Raw genomic sequence first — 17,419 nt, forward strand, 5'->3', positions numbered from 1 at the left:
AGGAAACTAACATGTACTTAGCAGCTACCATGTGCTACGTGCTTTCAGATATACTACCTAGCTGAACTGAACCTTCCAAACAGCTCTAAAAAGAAGGTCTTATCTCTATTTTATTGATCATGTTTCAGTGGGGTTAAACAGTTTGCCCAAGGTCACATAGCTCAGAAATAGCAAAACTGGGATTTGCAGCTGATCAGCTATGCTGACACACCACAAGCCTAGAGTGATCTCCTACCACTATCACTGCCGGTTACATTCCCACCCTTTCCTGCTTTTGCTGATGCAATGCCTATGCAAGCAACACCCTCCCGACTATCTCTAACTTGCTAACTCTTAACTGTCTACTAAGGCCCAGGTCCAGTGCTGTTTCCTCAAAGAAGCCTGCCTGGTCCTCCCAGAAGAAAGTTTCCTCTCCCTCCTCTGGGTTCCCATGTGATCCCTTCTCATGGCTCTGAGCACATTCTTTCAGGAGACAGTCCTGTGCACATGTGTCTGCTATTTCCTACTGGCTTGGGGAGATCCTTGAGAAAAAGAACCCTGGCCGGTTCATCTGTCTCCCACATGGCGCCCAGCACAGAGCCTGGTCCATGGTCGTATGGTATAAGGGAAACCTTTGGAACCAGTCAGAGCTGAGTTCCAATCCAGTTTGGAAGTCACTTCACCTCTCAGGGCCACAGAGCCTCAGTCTCCTCCCCTGTAAAACCAGGATAACAACACCGGTCTGGAAGGTCATTATGAGGCATATACAGCACCTGGTACAGAGTAGGAGCTCATCACCTGTTAGGCCTTTATCTGATAGTGGCTCACGTTCCAAAGAGTGAGAACTTTAATTTTCTTATGTGTTCTAGACACCCAGATTTTTAACTTGCTTGTTTAAACGATATAATTTTTCTCTTGCCAATCCTTTCTCATTATTCTCACAGTCCCTACACAGATGGTAGCTATTCGTTGTTATCAAAAGCTTGTTGGGCAACTTCTTTCGGTTTGAAGTACAGGTAAAAAGGCGTAGGAGTAGCCAGAGCACAGGGATGGGGAGGAAAGGCCCTTTTCAGGGATGCTGACCTGTTTGGAGAAGGAGTCCTCAAGCTCTGTGATGTCATTAGAAAACTCTCCAGATGTGGTGACGGAGCTTCCCCCACCATCGATGCCCCCTCCACAGGAGCCTCCATATGGGAGCCCCCGTTCAAGCCGGTGGCTCCGGGCACCAGCCATGGCACCCTCGTCCAGCGAGGCAGGCTTGCCCTCGAAGTACGCGGGGTTCTGTGCCTTCTCATATTCCTCAAAGGAGAACTGCATCCGCATGTTGGAAAGGATGATGCGGCGGGACATGCGGCTCTCTGAAGCTGAGCTGCGGAGCCGCTCAAAGTTCTTGTTCATGCGGTACTGACGGAAGGCCGTCTGGATGGTCCTGGCAGCCCTGCGGCTCAGGAAGGAGCCCCCATACTTCCTCTCCAGCATTTCCACCTGGCAGGGGAGGGTGGAGGGGAACAAGGTCAGAAACTCACTACAGCCTCCTCATCTCCCTGGGCCTCAACCACACCACCGCCCGAGTCACAGCTAACTGCTTACAGCTGCCTGGATGCGCCAGGCTGGGTTCTCAGTGTCGTGTTCTCACTTTAATCTCAGATAGCACATGTCACACGGGACTGAACTGTGGTTTTTTTTTTTTTTTTTTTTTTTTTTTTTTTTGCGGTACGTGGGCCTCTCACTGTTGTGGCCTCTCCCGTTGCGGAGCACAGGCTCTGGACGCGCAGGCTCAGCGGCCATGGCTCACGGGCCCAGCCGCTCTGCGGCATGTGGGATCCTCCCGGACCGGGGCACGAACTCATGTCCCCTGCATCAGCAGGCGGACTCTCAACCACTGCGCCACCAGGAAAGCCCCTCTTTTTTTATTTACAAGAAGTAGATGTTCAGTATTTTAAAATAAGAAAAGAAAAAACACAGAGAAGCCAAAAAAGGAAAGAAAGGAAGACATAAATTGAAAGCAAGAAGGAGAAAGAGAGGGGAAGAGAGGGAGGGAAGAAAGGAAGGAAAAAAGGAAAGGAGGAAGGAAGGAAGGAAAGAAAATTGAAAGAGAGAGGAAGAAAGGGGGGAGGACAGGGGGAGAGGGAGGGAGGGAGGGAGGGAGGGAGCGAGGAAGGAAGGAGCGAGGAAGGAAGGAAGGAAAATTGAAAGAGAGAGGAAGAAAGGGGGGAGGACAGGGGGAGAGGGAGGGAGGGAGGGGAGGGAGCAAGGAAGGAAGGGAGGAAGGAAGGAAGGGAGGAAGTTTGGTTCACCTAAAGTCCCAACACCTGGCATAACCACAATTACATTTTGGGATATGTACTTCCAGTTTTTTTCTTTTGTACATTAGTATTTTGTGTCCCCTGTTGTAGCTAAACAATACCTTGTGTGATACATGTGATATTTTGTAACACACTGTTCTGAACTTGTCAATTTATGTGTGTGCTTCTCCCCTTACACTGAGATTTTTGAGGACTAGGTCCAGGTGTTTCATCTTTACATCTCCAGTGCCCAGCATGGAGCTCCCTCAATGTTTGCTGAGTGAATTCAAGACTCAGTGGATGGATGGTGAATGGGTCAGTGAGGCCCTAGTAGGGTGAAGGGTTCTGGAGCCAGTCTTCTCCTGTTCTAGTCTCACTATCCCTCCCTGGACACCACCTTTGAGTGCCACATTCCAATCCCTCCCTTGGTCCTCTCACACCCCCACCCCCACCCCCACTCCCGGCCAGAGCCATCTCGTCGGCACCTTCTTGTCCTGCAGGTCCGTGGAGAGTTCATAGCTGTCCGACAGGGCCTTGGAGCGCTTTATCTCCTCTTCTTCCTGCTTCCTCAGGGCAACACTGGCTGGCTGGAGGCGAGCCCGCTGAGCCCAGGGAAGGCCCACCCCAGCAGGGGGGCCCCCCATGTGGCTGCTGGTGGGGGGCAGCTGGCTCAGCCGGTAGGGGGGTTGGCTCCCGGGACTATCAACCGCTGTGCTCAGGTCACTGCCTGGGGCATCACCCTCCACACTGTGGGGATGAGATAAGATGAGCCAGGATGTTGAAACAGGAGACAGGGCTGCTGGGCCAGACTGAGAGTGGGTGGACCAGATCCCTTCCCACAACCCCATCCTCCCCAGCGTCCTCACAGATACAAGGACCCCAATACTTAAAGGCCAGAGGGGAGTCCTACCCCCCCAAGTAGTCTCCTCACTGCCCTCACAGTCCTGTCCTCGCCCCTTCAGCCCTGTTCCCTCACAGCTCCATCCTTTTAGACTCCTTTCCCTCCAGCCATGTCTTCTCACAGTCTTGTCCCCAGTCCTACTCTACTCTCACAGCCTGGTCCCCTCGTGGCCATGTCCCCTCACAGCCTTATCCTCAGACCAGTTTCCTCCCACTCCTGTCCCCTCAAGTTCCTTTTTCTAATCATCTCAGCCCCTTAACAGCTCCATCCCCAAACCCTTCCTCCCCCGAGGGACCAATTCCCTTGTATCTCCACCCCCCCAGACCTCTTCCCCTCACAGCTCTGTCCCCAAGAGGAGACAAGACGAGACATGCATCCCTCCCAGCCCTATCCCCAGCACCACCCCCGATCAGCACTGTCCCCAGGCCTGAGGCCCACTCCCACATCCTGCACATCTAGGCTCTCCCCTGCTCGCCCAGCCCTGCCCCCTACAGCCCTGCCTCTGCCCTCAGAGGCCTGGACTCCGGGCTTGGCCAGTTCCCAGGGTTCCCTGGCCGCCAGGACACGGGCTCAGTGACAGTGGGAGGCACCTCCCATCCAGCATCCTCACAGGTAAAGAGCTGCCCTGTGGGGCAACTTCCTTGTTCTCCTCATGGCCTCCTCTGTTCAGCTGGGGGAGGGGGACGAGGGTCTCAAGGCTGAAGAGTGGTAGGAGCTGGGCACTGGGTCTTGCCCGCCCTGGTTACCCGGAGCTGTTGTTCTGCCACACCTGCTCCCACGGTGCCATGGCAACCAGGCTGCCAGGGAACTCAGGTGGCGACAGAGCCCAGGCGCCCTGAGCTGGGCAGGCACGATGAGCAGCCGCAGAGACAGGAACACTGGAGGGGGGTTGGGAGGGGGCGACAGGCAGGGGGAGGCATGGAGGGGGTTGTGGGGAGAATAGATGTGGCTGAGGCCGGCAGGCACGGGGGTGAGGGGGCTCTTGGCTGGCGAAAGGGTTAAGGGGCCATTCCCCAGCCCCTACTTGCAGAGGCCCAGGGCGCAGAACCAGAACGGGGGCAAGCTGGGGTGGGTGGAGGGGGGCTCCCTACCGTTTCAGGAGCTTGAGCTACAACGGGCCTGCCAGCCTGGCAGAGAAGAGCACTTTGGTCTGGGGGCTGGGTGTGGTGGGTTACAGCGTTGGCGCTGGCTCTGTCCTGGTGGAGGCTCCCGCCCACTGCTCACCCTCTACCCTCCTAAGTGTTAATCTGCTACACTGTCAGGAGCGGGCGGAAACAGACTGAGGGGCTGCCCTGCCCAGATGCTCTCTCCTTCTGGTCCTCTGGGGCCTGTGAAGTCCCCCTTCAGGGGTCAGACCCAGCCCAGCGCCCCCCAGGCATCTAAGATGCTCCTCTTCGCCCCTTCAGGACTGCAGGATCCTGCCCACCAACCTCTCAAACCTCTCCCCTCCCAGCACATGGCTCCCAGTTTTGATCAACTGTCGTCTCCTTTGTTCACGAACCATCCATGGTTCCCACTGCCCACAAGAGATAGCCCAAGTTCCTTATTGTGGCATTTGAGGCTTCTCCAAGATACAGTAGCTAATGTTTAGTAAGGCACTGTTCTTACCACCTCACATTTAATAACTTGTTTACTCTTCAAAACAACCCTATGAGGTAGGTATTGTTATTCGTCTTCATTTTACACATAAAGAAACTGAGAGGTTAGTAATGTATCTGTAGTCACACAGCTATTAATGATACAGCCAGGATTCAAATCCAGGCAGTCTGACTCCAGAGCTCACAGTCTTAAACATTAAGCCATACTGCAGGGTTGGCTGCCAGCCCCCCACCCCATGAACCCTTCCCTCCAGCCAGCCCAAATCCTGTTTCTCCCCAATACTCCTGTCCTTTCCACCTCCCAAACTGCTCATACAGTACTTTCTACCTGCAATGCCATCCCTATCATCTTCTGCCATCTGCAATCTGAGAACCCCCCCACACCCTAGTGCCATCAAGATTCAGGTCATATGCCACCACTAAGAAGCCCTCCCGAAGCCCACCTCTAGCCAGAAATGATTGCTGATCCTGTTCAGGGCTCCCACACACAGCACATGTCTGTCCTTCTTTTTATGGAGCAGGTTAGCTTTGGCAAAGCGTGACAGCTATTTGTGTTCCTGACTCCCAGAATCCCAGCACAGGAAGAGAATTTGGTAATCTCTCCGCTAGCACAGAGCACAAGGCCTGGAACAGAGTAGGTGCTCAATGAAAGCTTCTGGAGGGAGGAAGTCAGTGAATGAGCTCTGGCGGCTGCGGTAATATATCCTCTCACCTGAACTTTGACCTCAGCCTCCAGTCTCCTCGTCCCAATCCGTTCTCCATCCTGTGGCCAGAGAGAGCTTTCCAAAGTAGAAATCTGACCGTTTTGCTCCCCCACTAAAACCCTTCCATGGCTTCTCATAACGCATTCAACAAACAACAACTGAACCCCTTCTACATGCCAGGCACAGTGCTAGGTGCTGGAAATACAATTGTGAGCAAGACGTGTAAGATTTGTTCCCTCGTGGAAGTGACATTCTAGTGGGAGAAGAAGACTATAAATATATACTATCATTTCAGGTAGAGAGAAGTGCTAGGAAGGAAAATACAGCAGGGTGATTAAAGGTGCTGTTTTAGACGCGGTGGTCAGGGAAGGGCTTTTTGAATAAATGGCATATAATCAGAGCCCTGATGGAAGTGAAGGAGTGAGCTGTGTGGTTATCTGACACGAGAGCAGTCCAGACAGAGGGTAGAGCCAGTGCAAAGGCCCTGAGATAGAACTGTGCTTGGCATGTTTGAGGAACAGCCAGGAGGCCAGTGAAGCTGGAGCAGAGTAAACGAGGGGAGAGTGATAGAAGATAAGATCAGAAAGGTAATTGGGGCAAAATTGTGAAGGGCATTGAGCCCACGAAAAAGACTTTGGCTTTTGCTCTGATTGAGATGAGCAGAGGAGGGGCGTGATCTACTTAGGTTTTACAGGAATAATCATCCATAGGATAACCTCCAGCTTCCTTACCATAGCTGAGGATGGTTCTCCTGACCGGACCTCTGCCTCATATACCTTCTGCCCCTTTACCCCAACCTGGCTACCTCCTGCTCACCCTTCAACATTTAGCTCGGGTGTTCCCTTCCATGCCTGCCTGAGCCCTTCACACAGGATTGCTTACAGGCCCCTCCTCTGTGCTGCCATAGGATCCTAGAGTCACCTCCATCCCTAGGGCAAAGGCATTAATTAGCTCATTGAAGCCTTACAATTTACTGAGGCAGGCACCATTAGCCCCATTTTATAGATGAGGACACTGAGGCAAGAGGTGATGTAAACTTGCTCAAGGTAACACAGCTATTAAGTGAGAAAGTCAGGATGCAAACCCAGGGCCTAGGCTGTCTTCTCATGACATGACATCTTGTTGCCTATCCCCACTTCTAGCCCCATGCTGCCCCTGGCCCTCTACCCTTTGGCAGTTCTCCTCTCCCTTCTGTTTTGGTTGCAAGGGTAATAGTGGCAGGGAGGTCAGGCTGTCAACACAGCCCCCCAAAAAGGACAGAGCTGGAGGGCATCATACACACTGCTAAAGAAATGGGACCTGGGGACGTGGGATCCCTTAACTCAGAACTCCCAAACACTCAGCGCACTTACAGCGCACCTTCCCTGCGTCAGGCACTTTCTGCACATTATTTTAACTGCGTGGCAAATGCTGATCACATGGAAAAATCTCTCTTCTCTTTCTTACATCTCACATAGACTCATATTCATTCTCTCTCTCTCTCTCTCTCTCTCTCTCTCTCTCACACACACACACACACACAAACACACACACAGAGAACATGTTGTGCAATAAGAAGCTGGGCAGACCTAGGTTCAGGTCCTGACAGCCATTTATCCGCTGTGTGAGCCTGGGTGTGTCCCTTTACCTCTATGCACCTCAGTTTCTCATCCGCGTGGAGCTCAAAATGCAATTCCCTCTTTGGATTCCTGCACTTCAGAAAGGGCCTGGGAGATCTACCTCTCTGGGACTCCTCCCAGCCGGGAACAGGAGCAAAGAAAACACACACACGCGCACACGTGCACCCATGTGTGCTGTCTGCTGGGCTACTCTGTGAGGGAAACTGGGGAGCATCCTCTGCAGCGGGGGGAATAAATCACGTTACACAACTAACCACAGTATAAAGCTGAAAGTTCTCAGGGCTGGGGAACGGAGGAAGTGCTAGGAGAGCTCAGGAGAGATTCCTCCTGCTGCGGGGTGGGGCAGGGGTGCTGAGCGGAATAAAAATAAACTCGCACTTACAGCGCACCTTCCCTGTGTCAGGCATTTTCTGCACATTATTTTAACTGCATGGCAAATGTGAAGGAAGAATTAGGATTCCGATTTTGCAGGTGAGGAGAAGGCTCTGAGGGGGAAAGTGATGCCAAAGGTCTCAGGACTAGCAAGTGGCAGAACAGGGATTCAAAGCCCAGAGCCTGTGCTAGTTCCCCTGCCTCGAAGGCTTCATGGGGCAGTGGTGAGGTGGGGGAGCTATTGAATAGGGCCTTTCCTAGGAGGAGTTGGTAGAGAGAAGGAGTGAGGGACCTTGTGAGCCAAGGCATTACGATGGGGAGAAGCGGAGCAGAACGGGCAGTAGGGATTTGGGGTGGCCTGCCCTTGGCGGGGGCACTGACCCACTCTGGCTGCTGCTATTAATGGGAGGTATCTCTCTCTCCTTCCCTTTATTGGCACTGACCGGAGCCAGGCAGCCAGCAGGGGATGGGATCAGGATGCAGTTGCCATGGAAATGAATGGGGGCTGTTGCTATGGATACCATAAGATGAGGGCAAGAGGAAGCTAGGGATGCTGAGGACTATCCCCATGACAACTTGGGCTGAAAGCGGGGTGGGGGGGACCGGAAGTGAGACAAGAAAACAAGACAAGGAGGTCAGCACACCTAGATGAGGCCAGGGGCATTGGGCTCTGGAGGAAGACTGGGCAAGGAGACCAGACCCAGCGGGGGGTGGGGGCAGAGGGGCAGAGGGACTCCAGTCACCTCCCTCTCCCCCGACAGCTTTTCAACAAGCTGTTTCTGCTGTCCAATCCCAGCGCCACAAAGACTCCAAACCTGAGGCCAGCCCGGCTTGGCACAGGGACTGGCAGGGGAAGAGGAAGCCATCGGAGGGGCTGATTGGGTACCCAGCAGGCAAACATAGGCTTGGGAGCACACAGATCAGGGTTTCAATCCTGGCTCTGCTTCCTTTGCAGCCCTAAATATAATAGTTGTCATTTACTGAGGACGTACTTTTAGCTAGGCCCAGCAACTCTGCAAGGTCTGGGTTGTTCCCCTTGAAGGGGATAACACAGATGAAGAAACTGAGGTACAGAGAGATGAAGTAATTTGCCTAAAGTCTCAATGCTCAGCAGTGGTGGTGCCAGGAGTCGAATCATCGCTCATGCCTGTACCCACCAGCCCAGCACTGAGCAGCCCCTCTGAGGCAGAGTCCTTGCATTCTCCAGCTCCCTGTGCCTTCCCACAGTGGCACACAGAGGGCCAGATGCTGAGTAAATATTTGTGGAGTGTGTGAGTGAGGAAGCGATCCAGGAGGAAGCAGGAAAGACTGAGGTTAGACGGAAGAAGTACCTGACTTTGAGAGCAATGACTCACTGGTTTGGCTGGCCAAGAGTAGAAGATCCACAGAACTGGGATGGACTTTTCGAACCATCTAATTCCACAGATTCAAATTAAGGCTCAAAAAATCTAAGTGACTTGCTTGCTCAGGGTCACACAGGACGAGAACCCCAATCCCCTATCTTCCAGGCCAGCGTAACTTTTTAGCTGAATCTGTCCAGTGCCCACCCCCGCCCCCCGGCACCTTTAAGCTCCTAGATGTTGGTGGCAGCAGGCTCCTTGAACTTTCTAGGCAAGGCAAGCTGATCCACAGCACCACGCCTGCGCCCAGGCTCTTACTGCCCAGGATTTCCTCCCTCTCCCCTCTACCTGCAGCCTTTGTCGGTCTGCTGAGCTTTTCTGAATCTTGTGGCGCCCTGAGCCAGCCAGCCCTCCTGGGAAGTTGGTTCTGACTCACTCCCACCCCCCACAGAACCTGACAGGGTCAGTTATCCCCCCTCTATGTTTTGTGCACACTCATGTCACCGGCCGTCCTTATCACCGGCTAACTTGAGATTCTCTCTTGAAGTGTCCATTCCCTACACTACTCCCGTTTCCCATGGGCAGTGGCCTGGTATAATTCACCTCTGTGGACCCTCCCTATGCCCAGGCCAGGGCCCAGCAGCCACCTTGGTCCCCTAAGACCACAGGTGGCAGTCATGTGTGTCTGTGTGACCATCCTGTCTGACAACTGTCACCCTAAAAGCCACAGCACCACATGCTCAAAAGCCACTGACACACATTCTTGTGATTATCTCCACCGGGGCACATGCAGAGAGACTGCCAGGCACAGAAAGTTGCCACCTCACACAATCAACCTCACACACTCAGAATCCCTCACACCCAGCCTCACACAATCACATTCCCTCAGATACACAACAGTGCACAGCCTCTCACTCTTCTCTCACCTGCCAGCCTCATGCACACCTGTGCACAGGCACACACATTTCCCTCACAACAGATAGAAACCTTCCCCTTTCCCATAGCACAGGCCCTCAGCCAATTCAGTTGCCTACACAGGAGTCTACACCCCCATGGCTCCCACAATGGCTATCTGACCTTTCGTTGAGCCCCTGTGCCCCCTAACTTGTTTCTATCTCCAATCAAATGAAGGGTAGAATGGTCTCCCCCTCCACAGCCACAGGTCACCTAGACTCACACGCCCAGCTTGAACCAAGCAATGTATGTATCATTCCCCAACACAACCCCTGGGGCTTTCCACCAGGTTTTGGTCCATGCTGTCTCTGACTCCTTAATGCCTCACCTCTCAAACCATCTATCCAAACCCTTCCCGGCCGTCTACTCTTGCCCCTGTTCCTCCAGCAATCCTTGGACACCACCACCCCCAGCTCATCTTGACATCTCCCTACTCTTTGGGCCAGGAACATATTTTGCTCATTACTGAAGCCATATCTGCTCAATCACTTCTGCCCTTCACACCCTGCCTACTTTCCCAAAGGAATTCTCATCTCCCCTGATAGATGGAGAACTTATGGAGAACACAGCCACTGTCTTACTTTCGGTCCCTCACTGTATTTAGCTTGAAACCTTGTACACAGTAGGTGTTTGAGCAATGCCTTCTGGAAGAGTAAATAAAGGAGAGAGGAAGAGAGAGGGAGGGAAGAAGGGAGGGGAGAAATAAATGAGAATTTGAATGAGTGAGTGAGTAGCTGAGTTGAGTGCCTAAGTGAGTCAAGCAACGAGTGAAGAGTGAGGCGAGCCTCTGGAAAACTACCAGGGCATGTGATGGGGATGCTGAAGGGAGGGGGGAAACAAAGGAGAGGAGGGACTCTCACCTGGGCCTTAATCAAAACAAGAGCCTCCAATTAGTACACACTTGGCAGCTGTGCACTAGACCCTATGCTGAGCTCCTTGTGCTTTTTCTTGCTAATCTTCATGACAACGCAGAGAGGTAGATCTATTCTCACTGTACTTGGGAAGAAAATGAAGCTCAAGGAGAAGAAAATACTTGTTCAAGGTTATACAGAGAGTAAGTGGCAGAACCATAAGGTAAACTCAGATTTGTCTAATGAAAAAAAAAAAAAAGGCTCAGAAAGGGAAAGCAGGGGTATGAGCCCACCTGGGAATCTCCTGGCTTTGCTCCTAACACAGACTCATCATGGAAGGTGTGGGTTCTACAGTGCATAGAGGACACCTTCTGCCTTCCTGCCAACAGCCTCTGGGGATTCTTAGAACTAGCTTTTGGCAGGTGCAGGAAATACTTAGGGTTATTGCATCTGGGGGCAGTGGCTTTCCCTCAGACTCAGAGATCCCTAAAGCTGTAGAATCAGAACCTTGAAAGTACAGAATCAAGGACTATTAACATCACAGAATGTTAAAATCACACCATCAGAATTTTTTCTAAATGGTAGAATCATGAAATCTTAAAACCACAGTATGGTAGAATCCCCAAATCACAGCGTCATAGAAAGAGAAACCACAGAATTGGATGGAATGTGTCACTGAATTACCCTCTCTTAAAGTCATGTAATCATAGTTTCTTAAAATTGTACCATCTCAGATTCACAGAATGTCAGAGCTGGAGGAGCCCTTGGAGATCCTCTGGTCCAGACTCCCTCCTCCTTTTACACATGGGGAAACTGGGTAGCAGGGAGGCCAAGCAACGTGTCCAAGTTGACCAGCTCGCACCACCTCAGGCTGAAGAAGGCGCTAGGCTTGCACATGGTGAGAGCGCCACATCATTCATTCATTTATTGAGTGCCTTCTGGGTGTTGACAATAAAATCAAACCCTACTCTCTCTCCCAGCCCCTGTTCCCAGCCCTGGATAGGAAAGAAGGTAAGACCCTGGTGGGGACGGGGAGAGGGAAGTGGGGTGGGGTGGAACATACATCAGACAGAGAGAAGAGATCAGCTTTTATTGATGGAAATTCTTTTGTACACAGCGACACGCACTCTGAAAGGCCTTTTCCTCCTGATCATATTTACAGAGCGCTATGGGAGTGGCAGGAGGCACGGGACAAGGCCTCCAAGCAGTAGAAGAGATGGCAGCAATGGCCACAGCGAGGGAATGAGCAGGCTGGGTCCCGACCCCGTCTGGTCCTCTAAGCCCTAGGCACCCTGCATCTCTGTTTGTGCTCACAGAGGACAGAGGTAGGTCCTTGGGATGTCATTTGGAGACCTCTCCAGGAGTGGCAGGCTCCAGGGTGCCTGGGAAGTGGGGTGCGGGTATGGGAGGGTCCAGGTTTCAAGCTCCAAGCTCCAAGCTCTGCTGCTCCCACATTTTAGTCAGACCTAGGGCTCCAGCCTTTATAATTTGGGGGCTGGAGTCCAGGGGAGACAGCAGTGAGGGTGGGAATTCCAAGAAGGGGGTGGGTGAGGACGGGGCACTATGCCTGCCCATCTGGTTCCTGAAGCAGGGACGGGGTCCCATGGGGGATCGAGGGGGCAGGGGGCAGGGGGCTGGTTAAGGCTTTTGCTTCTGCATAGAAAATGACCCTTGTCCTCTCAGTTACCGAGAGGAGGGACTACTGCACTCGGAGGCCGGACAGCAGAACTGATGAGCGTCTTCCTCTTCCTCTTCCTCAGTCTCCTCCTCCTCCTCCTCTTCCCTGGGGCCAGGAAGGGCAGGGTAGAGGCCACAGGCGGCGGGTGACAGAGAGAGGCAGAGGCATTAGTTTGCAGAGCAAGGGAGACACAAGAAGGGCTGGAACCAGGGAGGTAGGGCTAGGATGGGGGTTGGAATGGGGAGGCCAGTGTGACCAATGGGGCCACATCCATCTCAGTCTCCAAGCAGCCTGTTGCTGGTCCCCCTCCTGGAACGGCCCTCCCCCACACTCAGGCTGGGCTCAGGCTTAAGGTTACACCCAGAGTATGTAAACTCCCTTTCTGACCTGACAGGTGCCCAACCTTAATTTTAACATAAATAGTAGCAATCAGCTCTCTGCTGGCACTTTGCATGCATCATCTCATTTAACCCCTGCAACAACTGTGCAACATTTTAAAGATGAGGGAATTCAAGCTCAGAGAGGTTAGATATCTGCCCAAGGTCACACAGCTGGGTGAGCGGTAGTCAGGATTTAAACCTGGAAGTTCTTGGAGCTCCAAGTCTCAGACTCTTCCCAGCAGGTCCTTTGGGTGAACTTGGTACTATCTCTAGAAATCCACTGTGCCCTTGAAGGACAAAGATTTGTATTTCCTGAAGGCTTCAGCGTCGGGAATGTAGGAGATGCTTAGAAATGGTGCGTGGAAAGTCCACAGCTTTGGAAGCAAACAGACCTGGGTTCCAAGGCCAGCTCTACAAGTGCTTCTAGGCTGCGGCCCCAGGCATGTTAATGCCCCTCTTAGAGCTTCAGTTTCCTCATCTGTAAAAATGAGGCTTATGATGCCAACCCCACAGGATTGTTCAAAGGACTGGAATACATGTCAAATGCCTGGCAAACAAGAGTGATGGGAACATGGTGGCGGTTATTGTTAACTGCTCATGAACTGAACCTAATTACCAAGGTGGCCGTTTGCACCCACACAGAAGCGCCACAGCGGCGGGGAGGAAACATTGCAGGAACAAGCACCTGTTCCTCGGGTCCTGCGGAGCAGTACCAGGGGCCAGTCTGCATGTGGCAGTCACTGGAGCTGGACTACATTTTCATGGGGTGGATGGACAGGCAGGAGGGCTGGGGTGGGACCAGGTGTCTTGGGAGTGAAAAGGCTGATCTTCTAGAGATTTCCAAAGAAACAGTCTCAGCCCACTCCCAGACCCCCTTGGCTCAGGAGATGTAGGAAATATGGAATCCAGGATGCTGGAGTATTGGGAAGACATGGGAAGGAAAGAGAAGGCAAGGGAAGGCACTGCTGTCCAACTGACAGACAAGCGCGTGCAGGGGTGCGCACGCGGGGACACACACACACACACACACACACACACACACACACACACACCCTCCTCATACTCAGCGCTCCCTCTGACACATTGTTCCACAGAGTCACTGAGTCAGCAAAACCACATGAACCAGTGCTCAAGTCCTGGGCAAGTAGCTCCTCCTTTCAGAGTCTCCCATTCCTCATCTATAAAAGGAGAAGGAAACTCCACACCTCTCAAGGCTGTCATGAGGAACAAATGATCTTCCAGTCCCTCTGCTCACTCCCCTCCTATCCAGGCCAGGCCCCTGCTACCCTTCACCCTGACACTGCAGTCACCTCCTGATTTCTTCTCCCTACTCTCTTGGACCACATTAGCCTTCCTAAAGCCCACCTTTGAGTGTGAATCTCTTCTGCTCAGACACCCACCTTGGCTCCCCTTAGCTTCCTGGATAAAGTTCAGATTCCTCTACTTGGCATTCAAGGCTCCCCCACCATATGGCCTCACCTGGCCTTTCCTGTCAGGTGGAAAAAGCCCAGGCTTTAGAGTCAGACAGACCTGGGTTTAAATATCAGCCCCACAACCTACTAGCTGGGTGACCTTTAGTCCATTTCTTCACCTCTCTAGGACTTATTTTCCTTATCTGCAAAATGAGGAAATACCTATTCTGCAGGATGTGGTGGGGATTAAATGAATTCAAGTATGTAAGGCACCTGCCACAGGGTAGGTTTGGTGCCTCATACATGGTAACTATTACTGTTACTGTCAGCATCAGTGCCATCAATGTTATACCGCCCAGCCTTCATCAAACTAGCTTGTTCGTTATTACATCAGCACGTCCAGCCTTTTCACGCCTCTATGCCTTTGCTGACTCTGTTTCTTCCTTCTGCACAGAGCTTTGCCTGTTGAAATCCTGTCTGAACTTCACAACCCAGCTCAAATGCTGCTTCCTGCAGGAAGTCCTCCCTGACTTCCAACCAGAAGTATTCTTTGCTTCCTCCTAGCTCCAGCATCCGTGCTCTTTGTCAGGGATCTCCATGTGTTGCTTTGAACTTTTCTGAAGCATTTCTTTCACTAATCCCCTCAACGCCCTTGAATTCCCCCGACCACCACTATCTCTGCTTTCCTTCCCTGTGAGAAAAAGAGGGCCCCTATACTATTTAAGGCCAGTCCCTACACCCAGGCTCTGGAGCCCACCCCTGCTACCACCTCCATAACAATCATCCCCTCTCCCTCCAGTATTTCAACCTCTCCCTCTCTGTTGCCTCCTTCCTACCAACATTTATAGAAGCTCAAGTCTCTCCCATCTGGGAATAAAAACCCTCGATCTGCCCCCACATCTCCCTCTAGCAATCAGTGTCCCTCTCTCCTCTTCACAGCTAAGCTTCTTGAGAAATTCGTCTACACTGGCCATCTCCACTTCAGTACCTCCCACGGGCTCCTCAACCCACTGCAATCTGCCTCATGCGCCCACCAAGCCACAGAAACTCTTCTTAGTAAGGTCGCCCAGGACCTCCCACTGGTTAAAGCCAATAGACTCTCTCCCACCCTCATCTTACTTCCCCCAGCTGTAACATTTGCCACTCTTAACAAGCCCCCCCGTGCGCAGACGGCTCTTTCCTTCCTCTGCTTCCGTGAGCCCACTCCCTGCTGGTTTTCCTCCTACTTCTCGGACCACCCCCAGCTCCTCTTCCTCTCTCCATTCCTTATGCGTTAGTACCTCTTCCCCAGTTCTGCTCTGGTCCTCTTCTCTTTCATTCCACACTCTCTGTCAGTGATCTCATTCCATTCCATAACTTCAGGTATGGCTGAGGACCCCACATCTCTCTCTCTAGCATGGATCTCTCTCCTGGGTCCCAGACCCATCAAGCCTAATTAATGCTTGCTGGAAGCTCCACCAAGATGGCCCTTAGGGCCTTCAGAGTTCACAGGGACCTCTAATGCAGCATCTTACCGCTGCAAACCCGTCCTCCTGCATTTCCCACCTTCGTGAAAGGCACCACCACCCAGGGGCCCAAGCCCAAAACACACCTGGAAGTCACCCTAGGTTCTTCCTGTTCCCTTACCAAGTCAGCCACTGAATCCTGCTGATTCTACCCCCTAAATAGCTCTAAAAGACTACACATGATCTGGCCTCTGCTAACTCATCATCTACTCCCCTTGCCCCTCGCTCACTCTTTCTCCAATCGTACTGGTCTCCCTGCCGTCCCTCAAACATAACAAGCACACTCTTGCCTCAGGGGCTTTGCACTCGCTGGAACATCATCCCCCAGATAGGTGTGGCACCAGACACATTCTATATATTTAGTTGCTTATTTATTTAGTATCTGTCTCACCCATCGTAAGATCCATCAGGACAGGCATCTGTTTTGCTCAGTGCTATATCCTTAATGCCCAGCACAGTGTCTAGCACTCGATAAATATTTGTTGAATGAATGAATCCATTGCCAGGCCTGAACACGGGCAACTCACCGTGACCATCCTCAGTCATCTCCACCCCCCACTTCCACCCCCATTATCTATTCAGTCTCTCTGACTCCAGCTCTCTCTTCTACCCCATCACCTCTCAAATCCACCTCCTCTGCTCCATCCCCACAGCCACTACCTCAGCTTACCTCTCTTGGATTACTGCAAAAGCCTCCTCCCTAGTCTCCCTTCCTTCTAAAATGCTAATTTGATCATGTTACTTTCCCTCCTCAAGAACTGCTCATGGCTCTCCAGCTGCCTACCACGAGAAAGGACCCTGGGCTCCCCAGACAGCTGTTTGAGGCGTGTCTAACCTCCGCATCAGTGTTCAGCCTTACCATTTCTCACCTCCAGGCCTCTGTGTTCACTCTCAGAGCATCCTCTCCCATCTCTACCACTCAAAATCTTTACAGACCCTGGATGACTGGCTCAAACACGACTTTTTTCAGGAAAATACCTGACTCACAAACCAGAAGTAATTCCTCCCCCAAATACATAGAGAAATAAGTGTCTCCAGTGTCACTCAGAATCTCCGAGAACCAGGAGTAGGATGGAAGTTAGTAATTATATCTGAGACCACGGACTTTGGGTGCTGGGCGAGCCTTAACAGAGGTTCCCTTCTCCTCCTGCACTATTACCCTGGACTCATGTCCCTCTGGCCCTCTGCTAACACTGATCCATCCTTGCCTCCTCCCTTTCTCTCACCTGCTGTTGGGTCTATCTCTCAAAGAATTTAGATTCCATAATTTGAAATTAAAATGGTTCTTTGCGAATGGTGCCCACGGGAATAGTGCAACATAGTAGCCCTGCTCCAAGCCACTTCTTCTATGCCAATATCCCAGTGTAGGCCTTCCAGCTGGCCTCCATGCATACGATCCATTTTTCATACCGATTGCTAATGTGATATGTCTAAAACACAAATTTTACCAAATTTCTCTCCTATTTAGAATCCATTCACATGATACTTCATCACCAGCAACATTGGTTCTTAACCTTTTTTGGAGGAACCCAAAACCCTTTAGGCATTTAATGAAAGCCACAAACCACCTCCCCAACAGAAAATGCACACAACTAGACACACACAACATTTTGCATTCAATTTCAGGAGGTTCATGGGCCACCTGAAGCCATTTGGGACCCATGCAACCCAGGCTCGTAACAAACCTCTGGCTCTTCCCAACAACATCCAGGTTCTTTTGCATATGCTGTTCCTTCTGCCTGGAACATTCTGCCATACTTCACCCTTCTGCCCCTGACTGCCTCTGACTCATCCTCTAAGACTCAGCTCTTAGGCTGAGTTGACCTGCACCAGCCCTAGGT

At 51.9% G+C, this 17,419-nt stretch overlaps 1 protein-coding gene across 5 annotated transcripts in view; it reads right to left on the reverse strand.

Annotated features, from left to right (window-relative positions):
- Positions 1–17,419, reverse strand: part of IQSEC2 (IQ motif and Sec7 domain ArfGEF 2) — a 74,953-nt gene that overhangs the window by 15,472 nt on the left and 42,062 nt on the right. For 3 of the 5 annotated variants that reach the window (XM_079909898.1, XM_079909897.1, XM_079909899.1), the window contains 2 exons: positions 2,750–3,011; positions 1,063–1,464 (listed from right to left, as the gene is read on the reverse strand). In XM_079909898.1, coding sequence (XP_079766024.1) covers positions 1,063–1,464; positions 2,750–3,011 — 664 coding nt within the window. Of the gene's footprint in view, positions 1–1,062; positions 1,465–2,749; positions 3,012–11,606; positions 12,387–17,419 lie in introns of those variants that run through there. The other 2 variants (XM_079909900.1, XM_079909896.1) reach the window with 1 other exon arrangement.

This window comes from Stenella coeruleoalba (genome assembly GCF_951394435.1).
Source record: "Stenella coeruleoalba genome assembly, chromosome: X".
NCBI classification, from domain to species: Eukaryota; Metazoa; Chordata; class Mammalia; order Artiodactyla; family Delphinidae; genus Stenella; species Stenella coeruleoalba.